Source organism: Malassezia sympodialis, genomic scaffold (assembly GCF_000349305.1).
Source record: "Malassezia sympodialis ATCC 42132 genomic scaffold, msy_sf_11, whole genome shotgun sequence".
Classification (NCBI taxonomy): domain Eukaryota; kingdom Fungi; phylum Basidiomycota; class Malasseziomycetes; order Malasseziales; family Malasseziaceae; genus Malassezia; species Malassezia sympodialis.
In genome coordinates this window covers 370,358-390,922 of record NW_017387809.1, presented here as the reverse complement: position 1 = coordinate 390,922, position 20,565 = coordinate 370,358, and the positions used below count along the sequence as shown (strand labels likewise).

At 63.8% G+C, this 20,565-nt stretch overlaps 13 protein-coding genes across 13 annotated transcripts; 3 read left to right on the top strand and 10 right to left on the bottom strand.

Annotated features, from left to right (window-relative positions):
- Window positions 1-1,065: 1,065 nt before the first annotated feature.
- MSY001_2497 (uncharacterized protein) lies at window positions 1,066-1,645 on the top strand (the record flags this gene model as incomplete). The annotated part of the gene is made up of 2 exons (XM_018884356.1): window positions 1,066-1,110; window positions 1,136-1,645. The coding sequence occupies 2 exons, from the start codon at window positions 1,066-1,068 to the stop codon at window positions 1,643-1,645; spliced, it is 555 nt and encodes a 184-aa protein (XP_018741023.1).
- Window positions 1,646-1,708: 63 nt separating this feature from the next.
- Window positions 1,709-2,336, bottom strand: MSY001_2496 (uncharacterized protein; the record flags this gene model as incomplete). The annotated part of the gene is made up of 4 exons (XM_018884355.1): window positions 1,709-1,720; window positions 1,747-1,973; window positions 1,999-2,259; window positions 2,285-2,336. The coding sequence occupies 4 exons, from the start codon at window positions 2,334-2,336 to the stop codon at window positions 1,709-1,711; spliced, it is 552 nt and encodes a 183-aa protein (XP_018741022.1).
- Window positions 2,337-2,541: 205 nt separating this feature from the next.
- MSY001_2495 (uncharacterized protein) lies at window positions 2,542-3,193 on the top strand (the record flags this gene model as incomplete). The annotated part of the gene is made up of 2 exons (XM_018884353.1): window positions 2,542-2,610; window positions 2,639-3,193. 2 exons carry the CDS (start codon window positions 2,542-2,544, stop codon window positions 3,191-3,193), a joined length of 624 nt encoding a protein of 207 aa, XP_018741021.1.
- A 14-nt stretch (window positions 3,194-3,207) lies between these two features.
- MSY001_2494 (uncharacterized protein) lies at window positions 3,208-5,025 on the bottom strand (the record flags this gene model as incomplete). Its single annotated transcript, XM_018884352.1, has 1 exon — window positions 3,208-5,025. One exon carries the CDS (start codon window positions 5,023-5,025, stop codon window positions 3,208-3,210), a length of 1,818 nt encoding a protein of 605 aa, XP_018741020.1.
- Window positions 5,026-5,784: 759 nt separating this feature from the next.
- Window positions 5,785-7,710, bottom strand: MSY001_2493 (uncharacterized protein; the record flags this gene model as incomplete). Its single annotated transcript, XM_018884351.1, has 1 exon — window positions 5,785-7,710. One exon carries the CDS (start codon window positions 7,708-7,710, stop codon window positions 5,785-5,787), a length of 1,926 nt encoding a protein of 641 aa, XP_018741019.1.
- An 80-nt stretch (window positions 7,711-7,790) lies between these two features.
- Window positions 7,791-9,115, top strand: MSY001_2492 (uncharacterized protein; the record flags this gene model as incomplete). The annotated part of the gene is made up of 3 exons (XM_018884350.1): window positions 7,791-8,027; window positions 8,053-8,205; window positions 8,234-9,115. The coding sequence occupies 3 exons, from the start codon at window positions 7,791-7,793 to the stop codon at window positions 9,113-9,115; spliced, it is 1,272 nt and encodes a 423-aa protein (XP_018741018.1).
- Window positions 9,116-9,484: 369 nt separating this feature from the next.
- MSY001_2491 (uncharacterized protein) lies at window positions 9,485-11,226 on the bottom strand (the record flags this gene model as incomplete). The annotated part of the gene is made up of 2 exons (XM_018884349.1): window positions 9,485-9,509; window positions 9,617-11,226. 2 exons carry the CDS (start codon window positions 11,224-11,226, stop codon window positions 9,485-9,487), a joined length of 1,635 nt encoding a protein of 544 aa, XP_018741017.1.
- Window positions 11,227-11,649: 423 nt separating this feature from the next.
- MSY001_2490 (uncharacterized protein) lies at window positions 11,650-12,768 on the bottom strand (the record flags this gene model as incomplete). Its single annotated transcript, XM_018884348.1, has 1 exon — window positions 11,650-12,768. The coding sequence occupies one exon, from the start codon at window positions 12,766-12,768 to the stop codon at window positions 11,650-11,652; it is 1,119 nt and encodes a 372-aa protein (XP_018741016.1).
- Window positions 12,769-12,821: 53 nt separating this feature from the next.
- On the bottom strand, window positions 12,822-14,351 carry MSY001_2489 (uncharacterized protein; the record flags this gene model as incomplete). Its single annotated transcript, XM_018884347.1, has 3 exons — window positions 12,822-12,836; window positions 12,867-13,031; window positions 13,059-14,351. 3 exons carry the CDS (start codon window positions 14,349-14,351, stop codon window positions 12,822-12,824), a joined length of 1,473 nt encoding a protein of 490 aa, XP_018741015.1.
- Window positions 14,352-15,342: 991 nt separating this feature from the next.
- Window positions 15,343-16,530, bottom strand: MSY001_2488 (uncharacterized protein; the record flags this gene model as incomplete). Its single annotated transcript, XM_018884346.1, has 1 exon — window positions 15,343-16,530. The coding sequence occupies one exon, from the start codon at window positions 16,528-16,530 to the stop codon at window positions 15,343-15,345; it is 1,188 nt and encodes a 395-aa protein (XP_018741014.1).
- Window positions 16,531-16,594: 64 nt separating this feature from the next.
- On the bottom strand, window positions 16,595-17,593 carry MSY001_2487 (uncharacterized protein; the record flags this gene model as incomplete). The annotated part of the gene is given in 2 exon segments (XM_018884345.1): window positions 16,595-16,897; window positions 16,913-17,593. 2 exon segments carry the CDS (start codon window positions 17,591-17,593, stop codon window positions 16,595-16,597), a joined length of 984 nt encoding a protein of 327 aa, XP_018741013.1.
- A 914-nt stretch (window positions 17,594-18,507) lies between these two features.
- MSY001_2486 (uncharacterized protein) lies at window positions 18,508-19,357 on the bottom strand (the record flags this gene model as incomplete). Its single annotated transcript, XM_018884344.1, is given in 2 exon segments — window positions 18,508-18,668; window positions 18,682-19,357. 2 exon segments carry the CDS (start codon window positions 19,355-19,357, stop codon window positions 18,508-18,510), a joined length of 837 nt encoding a protein of 278 aa, XP_018741012.1.
- Window positions 19,358-19,539: 182 nt separating this feature from the next.
- MSY001_2485 (uncharacterized protein) lies at window positions 19,540-20,532 on the bottom strand (the record flags this gene model as incomplete). Its single annotated transcript, XM_018884342.1, has 5 exons — window positions 19,540-19,808; window positions 19,837-19,990; window positions 20,015-20,122; window positions 20,148-20,226; window positions 20,252-20,532. 5 exons carry the CDS (start codon window positions 20,530-20,532, stop codon window positions 19,540-19,542), a joined length of 891 nt encoding a protein of 296 aa, XP_018741011.1.
- Window positions 20,533-20,565: the final 33 nt, after the last annotated feature.

Below are 20,565 nucleotides of genomic sequence, written 5' to 3'. Positions count from 1 at the left end.
ATACGTACACAGTCGGCACACCTGCCTTCCGCGCACCTGAACTCTTCAATACCACACCCTGGTCGCCCTCCGAAATGACCGGCCTTGCCCATCCGGCACTGTCGTACACACTGGATATATTCAGCTTAGGTGTTCTATTGTATACGCTTGCCACAGGTGTTGAGCCCAGCCACCGCGTGAACAGCGTTATGGCCATGCGCCAGCGGCAGAACGTTTTCTTCAGCAGCGAGGAGGGAGATCGTATCGAGCGCATACACATGGGCCTTGATACTCAGCCCCCATCCGCCTCGCCGTTGTCTTCGCTCACGTCCAGCCCCAGTCTAGACTCGCACTCGTCAGTCATGCACGAATCCGACGTGCTCCCCTTGCATGTGGTGGACCGGCTACTAGATCCAAGCCCCTCACCTAAAGGAGTTATTGCCACATACACGCCACGAGCCATCGCTGCTACGGCCAAGCCACCGACGTCGCATGGAGCCTCCCTCATGCGGGCTGCTTCCATCCATACCTCTAGCACAAGCAATGCAGCGAGCGTGGCCCATGAATCCTTTTTAACTCTGCCTACCTCTCAGGAGCATAAGCTGAGGCGCTCGCGCACCGTGCAGCAGCCGGGACAACGCGCGAAAACGGTCGGTGCGACAGCGCGCTTGGCGGGTTCCCGGACCCCCTCTGCTTCGTCGCGCGATCTGCCTATGCAAGAGCTTCATGACGAACTTCCCCCTCTTCACACATTTTCTGACTCGGTCGCGAGGGATGAACGACCTTATGCGGATGGGGCACCCGCGCTGATCATGCCAGGAGGCGATCGCCTGCCGGACGAGCTGCGCGATCTCATCCAATGCATGGTTGAGGCTAAGCCGGACGCTCGCCCTACCACTGTGCACATAATCGAGACGCTTCAAAAGCACATCGATATGGTATTTGACGTCCAACCTGCGCAGATACCCTCGCCGCTCTCTTCCCCGTAGCTCGGCGCCCTGTACCATAGCCTGTATTCTTGTGATGGACACGTGACCTCCAGTCTCGTCTTCGCGCAGCAGCGATGGTGCATGGCCCCGGCCCATCATGTACCTGCTGGGCGCGTACTTGCCGGACCACAAGCTCGTGCGCGTATGTACGATGCTACTGATTGCAGATTGCCTTGACAAATTTCTATGGTATCTCGTACGATACTGCGCGCCGCATTTGTGCCCGTATCCAGGTGCATGAGCGTGCGACAGTAGGGTCGCTCACCGAGGCCCAAGTTACCGAGCTCTCTGCCTACCTCTCGTCGCCCAGTCTGATTCCAGCGCGATCCGCTTCTCCAACACGGGCGAATGTAGATGGTCCGGTGCCGCAGGCCAATGCCTCTGAAAATGCCGCAGACCTGCCGCCGTCGCAGCGGCCGAATTCGGGGATGGACCCTCTTCGCTCCATCCGGATTGAGGGTGACTTGCGCAGGGAAATGCTGGCAAATATTGCACACCACCGCTCGATCGGCTCCTATGTAGGTCGCCGGCATGCGGGCGGTTTCCCTGTACGGGGTCAACGCACGCAGCGCAACGCTCTGACGGCGCGCCGGCTCAACCGCCTGGAGCGTCGGCAGTTCTCGACGGCATCGTTGGTAGATACCTTGCGCCCTCTGGCGCGTGCGCGCTTTACATAGGAACCAAACGATAGGCGGTTTGTGTCATACATCTATGTGAAGGGGCGGGGTCGAGGGAATCCTCTAGAACAGGTCCTGTGTGTAAGACGGCCGCGACGCACCTCCAACGTGAGTTGTTTCGCGACATCCGTATTGTTTACCATGTCGAGAAACTCGTAAAAGTCAATTTTTCCATCACCATTCTTGTCAGCCTCCATGATCGTCTTGTCGACGATCTGCTGGAGCTGCTGGTCTTTCAAGTTACCACCAACCATCATCTTGAGGACAATAAATAGTTCACCATTCGAAATGAAACCATCCCGGTCCATATCGTAAACCTTGAATACGACTGCCCATGAGCCCATCACACATACACTGCAGTTTTTCCTCGCGGCTGCCTTGGCTCGTAAAGACGCTCAGGCCATGCACGAACTCTTGGAAGTCCACAGTACCTCCGCCACTGAGGTGAGCGGCAAACACATACTCTGCATCAAAAATCGATATGAGCCGCTGGGCCAGCGGATTGTTGGCGATCGCAGGGATCTGCAAGAATTCGTCGCGGTCAATTGAGCCTGATCCGTCGCGGTCAAGCTTCAGGAATCGCTTCTTTAGGCGCTGAATCTCCTGTGCGGAGACTATGCATAAGTGAAACCAACCTACAATGAGTGTTTTGCTCCATATCATTGAGCAACTGCGACCCCTGCTGCCCCATCGCGGCTGAGATGGTGGAGACAGGACCGCGGGGTGGGGCGTTGTGGCTTCGATCACGTGGACGATCGGGCGAGGCGCTGACGCCAGCCAGGCGCGACCCTACGGTGCATCGCCTGCCTCCATGGACGCCGTCGACGTGGCGCAGCTGAAGAAAGGAGAAGTCGACCTCGGCGTATGTATGGACGCACTGATACCAGACATCCATCATGGCTGTCGCCTTTGATGGCGGTGTCGTGATCGGCGCCGACTCACGTACGACGATGGGCTCTTATATTGTACGTGCTCATGCGCTGCTCATGCCAGGCAAACCGTGTCACTGACAAGCTGACGCACCTCTCGGACCGCATCTACTGCTGCCGCTCAGGATCGGCAGCCGATACACAGGCGCTGGCGGATGTGGTGACATATCATCTGCAACTGTACAGCGTGATGCAGGAGCAGCCGCCGCCAACCGCCGTGGCAGCGAACCTTTTCCAGGAGCTCATCTACCAGAACAAGGACCGCCTTACGGCAGGTATCATTGTGGCTGGCTGGGACAAGCAGCATGGCGGCCGCGTATTCAATGTGCCTCTGGGCGGCGGCGTCTTTGAGCAGCCATGGGCAATTGGTGGTTCGGGCTCGGCGTATATCTATGGCTACTGCGATGCCACATGGCGCGAAGGCTGGTCGAAGGAGCAGACACTTGAGTTTGTTCGGAACGGTACGTGGATCTCTCTGACTCCAGCGCTCAGCCTTGCGATGCGCCGCGATGGCTCCTCTGGTGGCACGATCCGCCTCGCTGTCATTACCGAGGATCGCGTCGAGCGCCACTTTGTACCGGGTGACAAGCTCCCTGTACTCGCTGCGAAAGATGTATAGTGCTAAAACGCGCTCTAAAAGTACGCATTGATATCATAGGCCTCTCCAGGTGCCGGAGTACGTCGTTTGGGCGGCGCCTGCGCAGGTCGAGTCGCCTTGGACGGACGAGGCGCCTTGGCCGGTCGCGCCTCCTTGGTAGGTTTGGATAGTTTACGGGCACGCTCGTTCATCGGGGCCTTGGAGCGTTTCCTGGAAGACGGCGGGACCAGCTGTTCGTCGAGGTCTTCTTCGTCGAGGTCTCCATCATCGATATCCTCCTCATCGTCGTCATCAATGTTATCATCGCCTTCCTCATCCTCCTCATCCTCATCGTCGTCGTCCTCTTCGTCGTCGTCGTCGTCGTCCTCTTCGTCGTCGTCCTCTTCGTTGTCGTCCTCTTCGACGTCGTCCTCTTCCACCTCGTCGTCCTCGTCAAGGTCCTCCAGGATCGGCATAAAGGCCAGCTTGTCCTCATCATAAGGCGCCTTTTCTAGTGCCTTTAGGCGAAGCTCCTTCGAGGCCCAGGCCTGTCGCCACTCTTTGCGCGGGAGCACTGCGCCCATATCCTGTACAAGTTGCTCGACCTCGGCCCACAGCGCCTTGTCCTGCTTCGAGCCTTTCGTTTGCACCGCCTTGGCCTTGGTATGAGGCATCGCATAGTATCCCAGTCCGCCATGCGCCCAGTCGCGTAGCAGCAGGCGCGCGGCGCCGGCCGTATCGGGCATACCCATACGTTTCAGGCGACCGACGGATCGCGCCACGCCGATCAGAAACTCCTCCGTATCGGCCATAGCCTTGGTCTCGGTCTGTCGCTCGTACTCGCGCATCGCCTCGTCATCAGGCACGTCATCGGCCAACGTCGCGCGCTCCGGCACAAACGAGCCAAAGGCTGGCGTTCCATACGCGATCATCAGATCCACAGGATGCGCCACACGCGGCAACAGCATGCGCACAAGGGCCACAGGGTCCTTGAAACGCTGCACCTGTCCCTGGTTCCGCATGAGGGTCCACAGAAGCTTGGCCTGGTTCTCCATACGACTCAGCTCCTCGGCCATATCATCTTCGTCGTCCTCCGTGGGCATAGGCATCGCCGAGCGGACAAGACTCGGTGTATCGTACACCTGCACGCCTTCCATAGTGTCCTGCAGTGCGGCAGCAAGATCCGTCTTGCCCACATGCTCAAGGCCAAGCACGGCAACATCGCCCTTACTCACCGCGCGCAAGTGCGCAGCAAGAGCATCCACGCCCTCCGGTTCCGCACCCGGCCGCACGCTCGTAGGGAATGCGGCCAGTCCTGCGCGCCGCAGATCATACAACCACCCTGTGAGCACTTCCGACGGCACCAGGTCGGCCTTGGCGAGCGCCAGCGTCAGCTTGGGGCTCTTGTTCGAGCGCAGCTGCGACTCCAGCCAAGCCCGGCGAAAACTCGACGGATCACGAGCATCCAGCACGTACACCACAGCCTTGATTTCACTTTTAGGCGCGACAACATCCGCGAGCGGCCGGCTAAGCATCGGCGCGCGCGGCCGCACATGTGGCGTCGCCTGTGCCGGCTCCGGCACAGGCTCTTCTTCCTCGTCCTCAGCATCGTCCTCGTCGTCCTCATGGTGCTTTTCCTTCGCAAGCATGCGCTGCTCCGCCGCGATTCGGCGGCGCTCCTCCATCTCATTCAGCAGTTCTTCCTTGTACGGGAACAGGTTCGGGATGCCAGGGTCCGCCTTCTTGGACTTGCGCTGGGGGTTGCGCCGTGCCTCGCGCCGCTGCTTTCGCCCATGCTCTTGCACCTTCTTATGGATTTTGGCACGCTGCTTCAGCGTCATGCGCTTGGACGCGCGCTTTTTCACCCGCACCATGATGCACGTCGCAAGCCTGTCGCTCGCCGACTGTCTTTTTTTCTTGCCACGTGGCCTGTCTGTGCGCGATGACGGCGCTTGCGAGTATCGTGCCTGCGGCGGATGGGCGGTACGTTGTGGCGGCGCATGAGAGCGAGACGGCCTGGCACATATACGTAGCATGGGAGTCTGCCGATCTTAGGCGGCGGCGCACATGCTGGTGGCATGCGCCTGCCATCTGGGATGCATCGCTGGCCGCCGCGATCCAGCGTGCCTGGGATCAGCCGCACCTGCATGTCCAGCTGCTCGACTATGATACGCCCGACGAGGACACCGAGGCGCAGGAATCCATGGCCGAGTCATGCATGCTGACCGTACGTGTGCGGTCCTCACACAGATCCATACGGCCCAGGGCCCCCACGTCGTCACCCTCTTGCCGTGCAGCGCACACGACGCGGCCCGTGCTAGTGTGCCGCTGCTGGCCGAGGTACGCCATCCATCTCACCCAGCTCTCGCTCTTGCTTAATGCTACGGCAGATGCGGCACGCACGCGACAGGCCACGATGGAGCAGGCCCTCCAGGCCGCGCAAGCCGCACTCGACGCCGAGCGCGCCAAGTACCGCGAGGTATGCACATGCACTAACACAGCTCCTTGCGGCCCACCGCGTGACACGCGCGTCGTACTCGTCGTACTCGCTCGCGCACCCCGGGCGCATCCAGTACGCTGCACCACTAACCCAGACGCCACACCGATGTGGGTGGCTTTGAGGGCGACTAGATCTACGATGCAGCTGCAGCGCGCAGGCGCTCCAGCTCCGTCTCCAGCTCGTCTTCACGGAAGATGCGCGACTCGACGAGCGACTCGAGCTCGGCCATCTCCTTGGTAAAGTGCGCACGCTCCTCTGCCTTTTCGCGCTCAAGCTGGGCAATGCGCGCCTCGAGCGACCGCACCACCTCAAGGTCCACGCCGCCGGGCGACGCCGGCACCCCTGTGCCCAAATGCGGCGTGTGAGGGCTATCACGGAGGGCCTCGGTATCGGCGCGCTCACGCTCCAGCGTCGCGCGGCATTCGTCACACTCTTTACGCAGTGCCTGCGCCTGCGCCTCGGCGTCGTGCGCACGCGCCTCCCACTGCGCCGCGTTGTCGCGCAGCTGCTCGGCCTCGGCCTGCGTGCGCTCTGTCCACGCTGCCTGCGCCTGCGCGTTGGCCTTGGTGGTCTGTTCCAGGGCCGCTCTGGCCTCCGCGAGCTCGGCCTCCAGCGTCTCGGCTTTCGACTGCAGGTGCGCAAGCTGCTCCTTGAGGCTCGCATTATCAATCTCTGCAGCACTGGGGCCTGATATATCGTGCGCCGCGCGCTGCTGCGCCTCGCTCAGCTCGCGCTCCAGCACGCTTGTCCGGTCGGCGCGCGCTTGCAGCGTCGCGATCCGGTCTGTTAGGTCCGTGCGCTCACGCGCCCAGGCGGCTGTCATCTGCTCGACCTTGGCCTGCAGCAGCGTCAGTGCTTGTGAATCATCTGTCTCGGCGTCGTGCGGCCGCGCGGCATGCTCCGCACGGATTTGCGCAGCGGCCAAGGCCGCTTCAAGCTCGGCAATGCGTTCAGCATGCTGCGTACTCTGGCGCTCGAGTGCATCGTGGACGTCGGCTGCCACTGTCGCTGTGTCGAGCGCCTCGCTCAGCTGGCGCTGCAGCTCGGCTGTCTGCCGCTCTAGCGCCTGGCGCCGCCGCCCCTCGTCCTCGAGCTCGAGGCGCTTGAGCTCCTCCCCTTCTTGCTCGCGCTGCTGCGCTGCCTGCCGCAGCTCGGCACACTCATGCTCCCAGTCAGCGAGCTGGCGCCGTACGTCCGCAAGCTCATCACATAGGCGCTCGTACTCAGCCGTCGGCACACCCGCCTCATCAACGGCCCCACTCGAGACGCTCGGAGGGAGCGCCAGCTGCTCCAGCAGGTCCTGGTGCGCCCCATGTGGCACCGGCTCCGCCTCGTCCCCCCAGCCTATTGGGTCGTCGCGCTGCGGCAGGACGCGCGCCGCGCTTCCGGGGCGCCGCGGCGCAGTCGACGAGCCAGGGCGGCCGGGCGTCGGCACACGGCGCGGCACTGGCGGTGTGGCCCACGCAGGCTGTGTGCGCGCCGTGCGCGCTACGCCACCGCCCATGCTGCGCCGCGGCGTCGCGCGTGGCGTCGACGACAGCATGGGCACACCACTTTGGCGTCGCCGCGGGCGCTCGCTGCTAGGGGTGGGTGGCGCATCGCGCTCACGGCCGTCTGTGCGGCTGTTACGACCAGAGAGCGACGACAGGGGGCGGGCCGTCGCACTCGTGGGCCGTACGGATGGCAGCGCGACGAGTTTGGCGGCGGGGCCAAACACACCATTGTTGGGCGAGGTCGCAAAGTACTGTACACTGCGGTCAGCGCCTGTTACGCACCCTTGTATTGTGCCGTCGTTCTTGCCTTGGCCGTACGACAGACCTGTGAGCTCGAGGCCAGCAAACATGCCATCACGTCCGTGCACCGGGCCCAGGTACCGCAGCACGCCAGTCAGGTCGGTGCCCTCAAATGAAACAGCGTCGCCGACTTCCAGGGCACGCTCGCGGCGGGCGGGCGTTCCTGCGTCCGCACGCGACGGGGTACGCGCACGCAGGCTCGGTGTGCGGGTGGGCGTGGCCACCATTGCGGACCGCCGCACGGGCGTCGCTGCTGCGCCGTCCATCGCTGCGCCGCCGAAGCACAGCCGCGCGCGGCGCGCGCGGCTTGTGTTGGTTTGCACGTGACTGTGGTTCGCTGCCCACCATGACGGACGCGCTGCCGTCGTTCGCGAATGCGGCGGAGGAGGCGCGGTATTGGCGCGAGCAGGTCGAGCAGATGCGCTCTGCACTGCAGGAGGCCGAGACGGGGCTCCAAGACTTTATGGAGAGCAGCAAGGAGCTCGAGGCGGAGATGGAGGCGGATATGGCCGCTGCGCACCAGCGCGCCGATGCTCTGGCCGCCGAGAACGAGCAGCTGCGTGCAGATGTGGACGAATGGCGGGTGCGCATACGTCGACTGACCACAGCAAAAGCACCAGGCGTCGCTCACGGAGCACAGCACGACAATGGCCGACCTACACAAGGAGCTCTCGAGCTTGCGCGAGACGCATGCCATGTATAAGGCGAAGCTGCGCGATATGGAGCTCGACAATGACGCGCTCGAGAATGCAGAGCGGTACGTTTCGGCGCTGACGAAGCATGATCCAGTCGTCGCTCAGCGATATGGAGCTCCGTTACAACAAGGTCATGGAGCGCACCGCGCTCCTCGAGATGGAGCTCGAGGCCAAGAGCCGCATCGAGGCGGACAACCAGCGTCTCAAGGACGAGGTGCGCGAAGTGCGCGAAGAGCTCTTCGCTGTCCAGCGTCACGCCGCCAAGACTGCGGCCCCAGCGCCTGCCGTTGATGCCCACGCCGAGGGCCCCTCGGCGCCCCTCGCCTCGGCGGACGACGAACTGACGCTCGCTGATCTCGTGGTGCGTCGTCGCCCCGCGCCCGCACCCGCGCCGGCGCACACACTGGAGCGTCTGCGCGAACATATGCAGCAGCTGCAGCAGCGCCTGCAGCACGCTCAGGCCGTGCCCACGGCCGACAAACCGCAGCGACGTTGGCAGCGCAGCTCGCTGCCGCGCCCGCGCTCGAGCATGTCGGCAAGCGGCAGTGGGGTGCCGCCATCGCCGGCGTGGCGTGCACCGACGCCGAGCTATGCCGCATCGCCCCAGCGCCCGGAGACGCCCGGTGAGCTGCGCAAGTCGAAAAGCTCTCTCCCTGTGCCGGTCGGCGGCCTATCGCGGAGTGCGTCGCGGAGCGCGCGACCCGCATCACGTCTCGCGAGCGAGGTGCACTCCCCTGTGGGACCCACGCCGTTTGAGTTTATGGAGTTCGATCCGGCCGCCTCGCCCGTGGCCGCGACGCGCCAGGCTACACTGGCGCGGCGGCGGAGCTTGGGGCCCAGTGGCTTGCCCCATCCTGGCGCACGGCCACGGCCCAGCTCCGCGCAACGTGAGCGCCCATCGCCCACCAAGCCGCGTGCGGCCTCGCCGATCCTATCGCCCACGAAGCGTGCGGTGCCTGCGCGGCCATGGCGGTAGTCCTATGGAGGTCGGTTTACATACATAGGAAGCACGTTGGGATCCATGCGCCGGTCGTCGTGCAGCGGCGGCCCGGCGTACCGCGGCGCCTGCGCGTACGGGTCGTTCATCGTATCGGTCGTGTCGTGTGTCGGCCCATACGGCACACTGTACTGGGCGGCCGCGGGCGACAAGTTGTGAAACGGCCGCCGACCACCCTGCTCGGTGTGCCCATATGGCTCGTTGCCGTGCACCACCACCGAAAAGCCCGCTGGTGCACCGGCAGGATACATGGGCGTCGCCTGCGCCGTTGCCCCACCGCGGACCGACGCCAGTGGTGTGCCGGCCGGGCTCCACGTCCATGCGGCATCGGGCTCGTGCGATACCACGCTAGCCGCCGGCGCCGTGGCATACACTGGAAGCGACGCCCCGGCGGAGTACGCCGGCTCCCGATCATACATGTGATGCGTGCCGGTCGACGGCGATCCCACAATCGTGTGGCTCGGCGCGTCAGTCCCATACGCTCGCGATCCGGGCGGCGATATATAGGAGGCGCGCTTGCCCTGTGCGCGCGCGTACGGCTGGGCGACTGCGTACGGGTCCTCCGACACAGTGTCTTCGTAGATGGCCGGCGACGCAGCCGCCGTCGCCTCGGCGGCCGCACTCGGCGGGGCCGGCTGTGGCGGTGTGGTGCGGGGCGGAACCCATGGCTGCGTGAACGGCTCACCGGTGATAAAGGGGTGCTGCTTTGCCTGCTGGGGCGTCCAGCGCTCCAACGGGTTGAGGTTCAGCAAGCCCGCCACAAAGTCGGTGAACGCGGCGCGGTTGGCCATCTCCTTTTCTGTATCTGCGGCGCGCCCACTGCGCCGCGGCATAGGCGTGAGCCGGATAATTTCAGGCAGCGTCGTGCCCGGAAAGTACTGCTTGCTCGCTTGCTCCTGGACGCGGTGCTCGCGCGAGTACTGGTCCATGGGCTTGAGCTGGTATGTGAGGCGCCCGTACGAGTCCGTGTGCACATTGAAGAACTCGCGAGTCTGACGGCCACGCTCCATCATATAGGCGGGCGGCACGCCGAGCATGTGGACGATACGGCTAATCTGGTTGTACTCAGACGTGCCGGGGAAGATGGGGAGGCCCAGAAACAACTCGGCCGCAATGCACCCGAGCGACCACATATCGATCGCCGCCGTGTACGACAGGCCGAGAAGCACCTCGGGCGAGCGGTAGAACCGGCTTTGAATATACGTGTACACCGTCTGCTCCTCGTGGCACGCCGAGCCGAAGTCGACGAGCTTGATCGAAGGCGTCTGCAGCGTACGCAGCAGAATATTCTCAGGCTTTAAATCGCAGTGGATCAGCCGCGCATCTTTGAGCACGACGAGCGCATCGAGCAACTGTGTAACAAACACACGCACCAGGCTCGTACTCAGGCCTCGGAACGAGTTTTGCTTGATAAGCTCGTACAAATTCGACGACAGCAGCTCAAACACCAGACACAAGTGCTTGTGGTGGATAAACGTGTCCTGCAGACGCAAGATGTTATGCCGGTCGTCAGGGTCCCAGTGCTGGTTGAGCGTCTCGAGGATCGTGACCTCCATCATGCTTTGGTTGAAGTACGCGGGCTTGTTCTTGATCACCTTGACGGCCACAATATCGTGCGTCGTCATATTCTGGCACTTGACCACCTGCCCGAAGGTTCCTTGGCCCAGCACGTCGAGGATCAGGTACCGATGCCCATCCTCGCCTCCCAGATAGTCGTTCACATACAGAATATAGTCACTGTCCTCGTTGTCATGCCCATCGTTGTACATGGGCTTACTCGGCTTGGTGAGCACCCGCCGCGGGTTGAATGCCAACTCATACACAAACGCTGGATTCACCATGTGGTACGTGTGGTGCAGATACGACGTGAGCGCCTTGAGCGGACTCACAAGCCCACCTGCGGGATCAGCACGGCGCTGCTTGTCGCAGAGCGCGCGGATGTCTGTCATCGGCCGTAGGTCCTCGAGCGACTGGACCTGCCAGAATCCCTCGAACTGCGGCTGCCCCGGTCGCTTCATGCGCATCGACATCGATGCAGCTGTGGATGTGGTACTAGACGCCGTCTCGCGCCCTTGCACCACCTCAGTCATCGATGTCGACTCAATCGACGAGCTGCTGCTCGAGGTCACTGGCGACGGGGAGCGCGTTGACGCCGACATGTGCACGAGGGAATCACGCTGCGCAGGGCCTCCCGCATAGTGCGCCGTATCACTCGTGGGCTGTATCTGCTGCCGCGCCGCCTCAGTGAGCCTCCCGTCCATCAGGCGGGCCTCCGCCACCGCCACTGTCTCGGCGCGATCCTCCAGCGCTTCGGGGCCATCGCTCCCATGGCTCGGCACCGAAGAGTCCTCCCCCGTCGAGTCGTCCGCCCAGGGTTCTTCCGACCCGGAGGCCTCGATACCGTGTCCACCTCGTACCATGCTCCCGCGGCGCGGGCGCTTGCTCGGTGGAGTGGGATGGAGCACACGGGCGCGGCTGCAGGCGCACGGAGACGCTGGGTTGCTTATATAATCCTATGGCAGTGCGATATACCTGTGCAGGCGCTCCGGGATCGCGGCCAGCAGGTTCTTGCTCTCGAGCCACTTGCGGCTAAACAGGCGCGTCTGGTAGCGTGCAGCACCATCGCAGATGATCGTCGCCACCTTGCTGCCCTTTCCAAGCTTCTCGGCCATGCGCTGAGCCGCGACAATATTCAGTGCCGACGAGGCGCCGATGTACAGACCCTCCTCGTCCAGCATGCGGTACACCATAGCGATGCTAGCCTCGTCCTCAATGTGAAGACTGTTGTCCAGGAGATCGATGTCGGGGCGCAGGTTCGAGGTAACGCGGCCTTGGCCGATTCCCTCCGTAATCGAGCCAGTGCCAGTGCGCGCCAGTTCAGCGCCCTTCGACTGCACATAGCCATGCAGCACCGAGCCCGGCGGATCAGCGAGCCAGCACTGCACCTGGCCGTTCGACTTCTCCTTCAGGTAGCGCGTGATGCCTGCGAGCGTACCACCCGTGCCCGTCGCACAGATGAAGCCATCGAGGCCGGTGCTGCGCGTCTGCTCCCAGATCTCAGGACCGGTCGTGAGAATATGCGCCTCACGGTTCGCGACATTGTCAAATTGATTCGTCCACACCGCATTCTCCAGCTGCTCCGCGTGGCGGGCCGCCTGGTGGTTGTAGTTTTGCGGGTTGTCAAATGGCACCGCAGGCACAGGGTACACCTCTGCACCCAGCATGCGCAGCAGATTGATCTTCTCTTCCGACTGCGTGTTGGGCATGTAGATCACACACCGGTAGCCACGGGCACGGCATACATGCGCCAGGCCAATACCCGTGTTGCCGGCTGTGCCTTCCACGACAGTACCACCCGGCTTCAGCAGACCCTTCTTCTCTGCATCCAGGACAATGTACAGGGCGGCGCGGTCCTTGACGCTACCGCCTGGCTCCATGAATTCGGCCTTACCGTATACGTCTGAACCAATCTCGTCGCTAATCGAGTTCAAGCGCATCAAAGGCGTGTTGCCGATAGCGCCACAGAGTCCCGAGGCGGGCTCTGCAGCCCCCACAGATACACTGGCATAGGTGCGCGCAACACGAGGCAGAGCCGTGGGCAGGACGCGGGGCAGCGACCGGAGGATGGACATGGTCCGAAGATGAGAAGCACGTGATACCACATGTCCGTGCGCTATGTCGGCGACTACGGGATCCACAGCTGCATGTGTCAGCCGATCGCGGGACCTACCTCCATAAATGCAGGCACCTCCATTCGGAGCAGGGAAGCATGGTCTGTCAGCAGGGCCAAGATCTGGGCCCGACGCTCTGCTGTCAGGTGGCCGTGTAGGTGCTTGGCAAGTTTCTCTTCGATCAACGGGACGGCTTCCTGGCGGCGGCGCGCATGCCCCACGGGCTGCAAGAGTCAGTGCGTCATACGTACATAGTCCAGAGCGACCTCGTCGATCGCCGAGCCATCGTTCAGCACGAGCGACACGGCATTTCCGATCGAGCGCTTGTCGGGCTCATAGTACTCCCGGGTGTACCGCGGCTCTTCCTCCACACGTGTCTTGGCACGCAGTGCATCGATTCGAGCATCGGCCGCGGCCTCGTCCGTGTAGTCGCTGGGCTCCAGGGAGCCCTTAATCAGCGGCACGGCCACCATGTATTGGATACAGTGGTCGCGGTCCGCATAGTTGTTGAGGGGGCCCTGTTTGCTGATGATGCGAACAGCGGCTTCCTGCGTGCGGATACGGATGCGCTGGATGTCATCGCTCGTCTTACCGCGGCGTTGCAGCTGCTTGTGCAGCTCCACAGCAGCCTCTACGGCCGTCTGCGCATGGAATTCGGCGGGCACCAGCTTGAACAGCACATTCTCCATCACATACGAGGTGTATGGACGCTGGAACTCGAACGGCCGTCCTTTGAACAGGACGTCATAGAAACCCCATGTCTTCGCGGTTAGCACCGAGTTGTAGCCGCCCTCGCCCCGCTGGACGAGCAGTGCGAGGTTGACTGCACGTGCACAGGCATCGCCGGCCGCCCACGATTTGCGTGAGCCTGCATTGGGCGCATGGCGGTACGTGCGCAGCGGCTGCCCATCGACCCACGCCTGTGAAATCGCATCGATTGTCTGGTCGCGACTAAGTCCCAGCATATGCGAGACCACGGCTGTGCTGGCCACTTTGACGAGAACGACGTGGTCGAGTCCCACGCGATTAAAGCTGTTGAGGATGGCCAAGTTGCCCTGGATCTCATGCGCCTTGATGGCGGCGGTCAACACATCCTGCATCGTGAGCGGCGCTCTGCCGCGCGACTGGTTCGTGCGCGAGAGCCAGTCGGCCACAGCCAAAATTGCGCCGAGGTTGTCCGACGGATGGCCCCACTCGGCCGCGAGCCATGTATCGTTAAAGTCGAGCCAGCGGATCAAGGCGCCGATGTTGAAGGCCCCGCGAATCGGATCGAGTACGTACGATGTGCCGACCACACGCGTGCCGTTCGGCACGATCGTGCCGTCGACGACCGGCCCACACAGTGCGCGCGCCGCAGGGAACCGCAGCGCCTCCATCGCACAGCCGAGCGAGTCGAGAAGACACAGGCGCGCCGTATCGTACGCCGTGTCTGAATCAATCTGGTAGTTGTGCACATAATCCGCAATGTCCTGCATGACATGGTCCGGAGGCGGCCGCATATTGTCCTCGCCGTGGCCGACGCCGGCGGCGGCGGTCCCTGCCATGATCGTGCAAGCGAAGCGCACGGGCATACTGCACGTGATGCCGAGGGGTATCTATGGCGGCTAGCAGCTAGGCATCGGCGGGCGCGGAGGCGGGGGCGTCGCTGCTCGCGCCGGCCACGACGCGGCGCTTGCGTGGCAGGTCATCGGCCGCCTCTGGCTCGGCGTTTGGGGTCTGTGTGCTGGACGAAGCCTCCTTGGCCCGCTGCTGCGCTCTCTTCTTCTTCTCGCGCTTGGCCCGATTCTTGCTCGTTTTGGCCTCATCGAGCTGGGCCTGAGCGTCGCGCTTCGCATCGAAGGCTGCCTGCGCTTGAATCTGCGCGTGAGTGATCGCCACGTACTCGGTCGGCCTCCGCCTGCATGGCCTGAATACGATCCGACTCGAAGCGGCGCATCATCTTGTACATGTGAAAGGCCCCGCTTCCCACGGCGGCCGTGCTGCCCTGCACATGCTTCACCATTTCAGGGGGGGCATAGGCCTTCCACTGCTCCGGCATCTCGGGGGGGAGGGCCATCCCCTTTTCCGGATCCTCGTACATTTCCTTGATCTTCTCGGCCTGCTGCTCGGCTGGCGTCAGGTTGCGCTTCACGCGCGGCCTCGGCCTCGACTCGCCCTCCATGGCCGTCGCGGACGCGCTGGCGCGAGCGTGGCGGCGGTGGAGGCTCTCATCACGTGCGTTCCACGTCGACCACCACGATCATGGTACGTGGGCCGCACTCACACGCAGCCATCGGCCAGGGATATCCGCGCTCGGAACGAGCGCTTCGCTCAGAAGGCACGCGAGACGCAGAATCTACGGAATGCGAAGGGTGCGAACCGCCGCGGCCTCCTGCACGAGCATAAGGAGGTGGGGCCCAAGACGTCCAAGTGGGTGCAGTACCTCGCCATCTTTGTGCTGCTGCTCCTGGGCGGCGGATGTATGTACGCAGACAACTCACCCAAGTCGTTATGGAGATGCTATTCCTGTTTATGCGCGCATCAGGTCGCGCATAACTACCATGGCAAGAGGGAGCTCTCCTCGCGGGGCCGCCGGGGCCCGCGGTTCACGGCCTGCCGCAGCTCGTTCATAGCTGCGCCCACCGCCTCTTCGACGCGCACGCGCCCACTCATAACGCCCGATAAAAGGTGCGATGCATTCACAGGTCGCGGGCCACGCGCTTGCGGCGCATGCGCCGGCAGACTTTCGTGGATCGGGCGAATCCAGTGCGCCGCCGCACCCGAGTTGGGGAGTGTGCCGCGGAACAGGTCTGTGCGCTGGGGTGTTGCCTCAGGCTCTGGCGACGCCAGCTGCTGTAGCAGCGGCTCGTCGGCCACGTCCACGGGCGGGCGCTCGGGCGCCTTGACTCCCAGCGTGCGCTTGTTGGGCTCCCACGCCGCGTCACGAGAGACTGGAGGGGCGGGCACCACGGGCGCCGGAGACGGCGCTGGGCGCAGCGCCATACTCTCCCTCTGTGCATCCTGCCATTCCAGTAGGTCATCCAGGCCCGAGTCGCCCATGGGGCCTGTGGGTATACCGCGCGTCGGGCGCGCACGCTCGCCAGCAAAGAACTTGAGCTGGTCTGTCTCGACACTTGTAAGCTGCCACTCGCTGTCTGACGCTGGCGCATCCGCGTCTTGTGGGCCTTGCACCGCATGCAGCGAGCCGTCGGTGTGGCGGTGCATCGTCTGGCTGGGCGCATGAGGAGGCCGCTTTCGGCAGCTCGCGAGAGGGATATATAGCTGCTCACGCATTTGAACGGCATCGCCGGGCCATAACTTGTTGCTGCGGCGAACGATGTGGGCGTCCGCGCCATACCGCAGCGAGATGCCCTCCAGCGTATCTGCGGGTGCAACCTCATGCACAAGCACATCGACGCGGCCCGTGGGCGCACTCGTCCCCTGGTGCGTCGTGCGTGACGGTCCGGGCCGAGGCGCCGATGCGGAGCTCTGCGCTGAAGATGAGGACCCGCTCTTGAGTCCCAGCCAATCTTCCAAGCGGTCAAGGGCATCGCCCGTGTACGAGTGCTTGTGGCCCTTTGTGTGCCCGGCGTCCAGCTGCAAATTGGATGCGGCGGGCGTGTGTGAAGACATGTCCCATATCTCCGCGCCTGGCGCCGTGCCGCCATTCCTCTTGCGCTGTGTCAATGTGCCGCGCGAGCTTGGCGCCCAGCGGAGCGCATCGCGCGGCGAGGGGGGCGCCATGGTCGTCGCTGGTGGCTCGGGCGTGGGCGATGCATATCCCGATGGCCCGATATTCCTATGTCATCTAGTTGGGGGGTGGGCTGGACACGGGCGAGCGACTTGAGCCCTGCAGCAACTGCTCAAAGAGGCCGTTGGCCGACTCGTCGCTGCGCATGTGCAGCATATAGACGATGCCTGTGAGGCGGCCCATATCTGACAGCTCGACAGCCACACCTGTCTTGCCGACGCGCTCCACGGCGATCGGCAGCACGATGGACGAGATAATCACTTTCTTGTCGTTCTCCACCACCAGTTGGTTGGCTTGGGAGGGCATCAAGTGGTACAGGCGCAGACGTGCCGACCCAAGCGAGCGCCACTGTGCATAACTCTGCTTGAGAAAGACTTTGCAGCGCATTTGCGCGCACAAATTAAACGACTGCTTTTCGTGATGCATGGCCGCCTTGGCCGCCGACGCATCGACGTCCTCCTCGCCCATCCAATCGGTCGACCGGCGATTCGCGGCAGACTTGATCATCTGTGATGGCAGCGGCGGCGCGCTGCCATCAGGTTTTCGTGTGTCCGGTGCGCTCTGTGCGCCGCTGACCGCGGGGTTCTTCACCGGGCGCACCGCCGCCGGCGCCCCTGGCGTAAAGCCAGCCAACGCTTGCTCCGTTGCACTCCCGAGCGAGCGCGAAAGGGACGAGGGTACAATGGGGCTGGTGCCGTAACTGTCCTCCCCGCGCGAGCCCTCCGGCAGGTCCGGCGTGTCTACCGCACGCCGGCCGATGCGGGGGAACGACTCTTGCGAGGTGAGCGAGCTGGCACGCGTCAGTGCCTCCGTCGACGCCGGCGAGGCTACGCGCCCCGCATCCTGCTCGGCCAGAGTCACGAGGGGCAGCGTCTCGCTTGTAGCAGACTTGGGTAGCAGCAGGGGCGGCAACGTCGGGCGGGCCGGCGTCGGCACCGAGCTCGATGGACCCGTGCCGCCCGGCGCAAACGGAGACACCGCCGTTCCGACCGCTGGAGACGCCCCGGCACCCTGGGGTGGCCCACCCACGGGCGGGCCGAGCGGCAGCGGCTGCATCACCTTCTGCAGTGGCACCGACGAAGGCGGCGGCCGCGATGGCATAGGGCTCGAGCGCATCGGCGGCCGAGCCGCTCGCGGCGTGGGGCCCGGTTGCGGCCCCGGTGCGGCTGGACGCACAAGCCCCGCACTGGCAGGGCCCGGCGGCGGACGCATGGGAGCGCCGGTCGAGCTCCCCATCGGGAATGCCGCGGGCGGCGAGCTTATCATCGTCGGCGGACGGGGCGGCGCTTCGGGCGACTGTGGCACACCGACCAACGGACGAGAATTCGTAGCGCCAGGCGGACCAGCCGCACGATTCGTTTCGTTGCTCGCACGCGGCTGTTGGGGTGAGCGGCCCTGGGTGCCGAACTGCTTGCACGCTTGAAGGTCACGCAGCCACTGCGCCTTGCGCTCCGGCGAAGGGAGCACCAGAGTCAGGTGCACGCGCTTCATGATCGAGAGCCGGATCTCGTTCGGGTTTGAGCTGGCCTGTTCGTCCATATCGATAAAACGCCCCGAGAGCGGCGGAAACATGAGACGAATGTCATGCGCAGGCGACGGCCGCGATTGGGGCATCAGGTCCTCACCTACTAGCAGCAGGTCAGTCAGCAGGATCAGTCGAGCGTGCTCATACACGCGCTCCTTGTTCGACGTCGCTAGCTTCAGATGTACGCGATCGTTGATACGCAGCTGGCGCTGGAACGGCAACGTCGGAGGTGCCATTTGAAGGCGGCAGTGTTTTGGCTCTAGCGTGAATACGTCCACGGTCGCGGTGGAATCAATGCGGTCTTGGATCTGGGCCAGCGACTGCCTTTCAATAGACTGGGTAATGCTCATTGGTATCGTCGACGGGCTGCTACCCGGCATAGGTGGTGGCCCTGGCGTGCTGCGATGTGGGGCTGCCATGGAGGGCGGAGGCGGTGCAGGTGAGCTCATGGGGGCGCCCGTAGGCCCAGGCGCTGGGCCAGCCGGCGATACAGGCGCGCGAGGCACGGGCACGGACGGGGCTGACTGTCCTGGCGGGACATAGAGCGGCGGCGCTGCACCGCCGGCTGCGTGCGACGGAACCCCATCCAGAGGTCCTGCTCGCGAACTGGGCACAGCACCGGGCCCCTTCGCTTCCTTGCACTGCTGGGCGCGCTCCACGAGCATGTCGAGCTTCTTATTCGCATTCGCGAGCAGCTCGTGATCGGAGCGGCCAGGCTGTGTGCTGCGCAGCAGGCGACTGTAGAGTTTCTTGTAGAACCGGAGGCGCAGGAGCGGCAGTTCGAAAAAGTCGTCCAGGGTCCAGGTCGGCTCCGCCGCGGTCCTCGGCACCTCCCTGGACAGCTGCGTAAGGATGGCCGCCAGCTCGGTGTTAGCCTGGACCGGCGGCAGCTCGCTCAGGTTGGGCACATACGAGGCAAGATACTGCCAGTAGGGCGGCTGCAGCTTGTCGACCCAGTGCATCAGCAGATTGCCCAGCCCCTTGGGCGACGCCGGATTCGGGCCGATCTCCTGGAGAGAGCGCAAGAATTCCGTGTTCGTCCGGAGGACCGCCTCCAGGCTGCGAAACATGGTATCCACTTCCCTCGGCGGAAAGTTGCTGGGATTCCAGGCCGCCGCGACGCGACGAATAGCCAGACCCATCTCGTGTACGTACCGCACCTCTGTGGCGATCAGCTCGCCCAGTGGGTTGGTGCGCTTGCGCTGGAGTCCTGTATCAGCACCCGCTGGCGCATTTGGACCAGGTCTTGACATGCTAGGCGTGGTACCACTGTTCCCTGGTCCAGCCACGTTCATCGTCACGCCTGACGATCGGCGCGGTAACAAGGTTGGCTTTCGGCGCACGCAGCGCGCTTCTGCACGCTGCAACCCGGCAGCCTACTCGACGGCATCACGTGAGGCGCAACGAATTGCATTGTACGCATCCTATGTACAAGGCTCCCCCCGCGTCTCGGTGCTTCGCGTGCATAGGTCGCGGATCAGAGCGCGTCTGACGCGCTGGCCGCGGCGCCCAGCCGACGCAGCAGCTGCTCTGCCTCCCACGCCCCACTCCAGTAGCGCACAGTGCACTGCACACCCCCTTCCTCCAGGATGCGCTTCGCCAGACCCCGGTTACGGCGGACGAGCGCGACGTCGTTTTTGCCTAGCCGCAGGACCGGACAGTAGTCGTTGCCGCCGTCACCCACGTAGACAATGCGCTCGTAGTTGGAGCTGGCGTGCCGCGCGCGGAACGCATCAAGCTCATCTCCTGTCTCGTCAGCCGCCGTGTGACCTACCCTTGCACATGTTCGCACTGCATCCGACGCGGCAGGCGTGCTGCGGTCCGTCCGGCGGAATGCGGCGCGACAGACGCAGGAGCCCACTAGGCTCCCAATGCGCAGGGTTCGTAACAATCTCTTTAAACAGCGGGGGGTCCATCAGGCCCTTGCTCTACTGTGAGGCGACCGTGCGTACCGGCAGGATCGTGTGGATGTACACTTCGTTCGAGTTGGACAGCAGGAAAAAGTCGGTATGCGGGTGAGACTCTTCGAGCGCGCGCACGCCGCGGATCATGGCGGGATGCTGCGTGTCAGCGCGGGACGCGTACCATGGGCATGGACCGCAGCGCCTCCTCGATCGCCTCGCGCGAGTGTCCCTCCTTGTGCAGCTCCACCAGCAGATACGCGCTGTGGTGTCAGCCACGGTACATACCACATGTCGGTGAACTGCATCGTAGGCTTCTTCTGCACAAACTCTATGCGCAGGCGCGGTGAGAGCACTTCGTGGACCCACCGGTCCGTGTCCTGATCGGCCAGTGACCAGTCAAAATCGAACACGACCAGCTGGGATGACACCGCAGGCAGTGGCGCAAAGTCCAGCGGCGGGTCCTCCAGCACAGGCGAGTTCACAGCGAGCACGCGTTGGTCCACCATGACGAGCTCGGCGTGCGCCGCACGACCATCGCGCGCGGGTCTGGGATGCTGACTCATCATGACGGCCGGCCCTGCCGCCTGCACGCCGCTTCG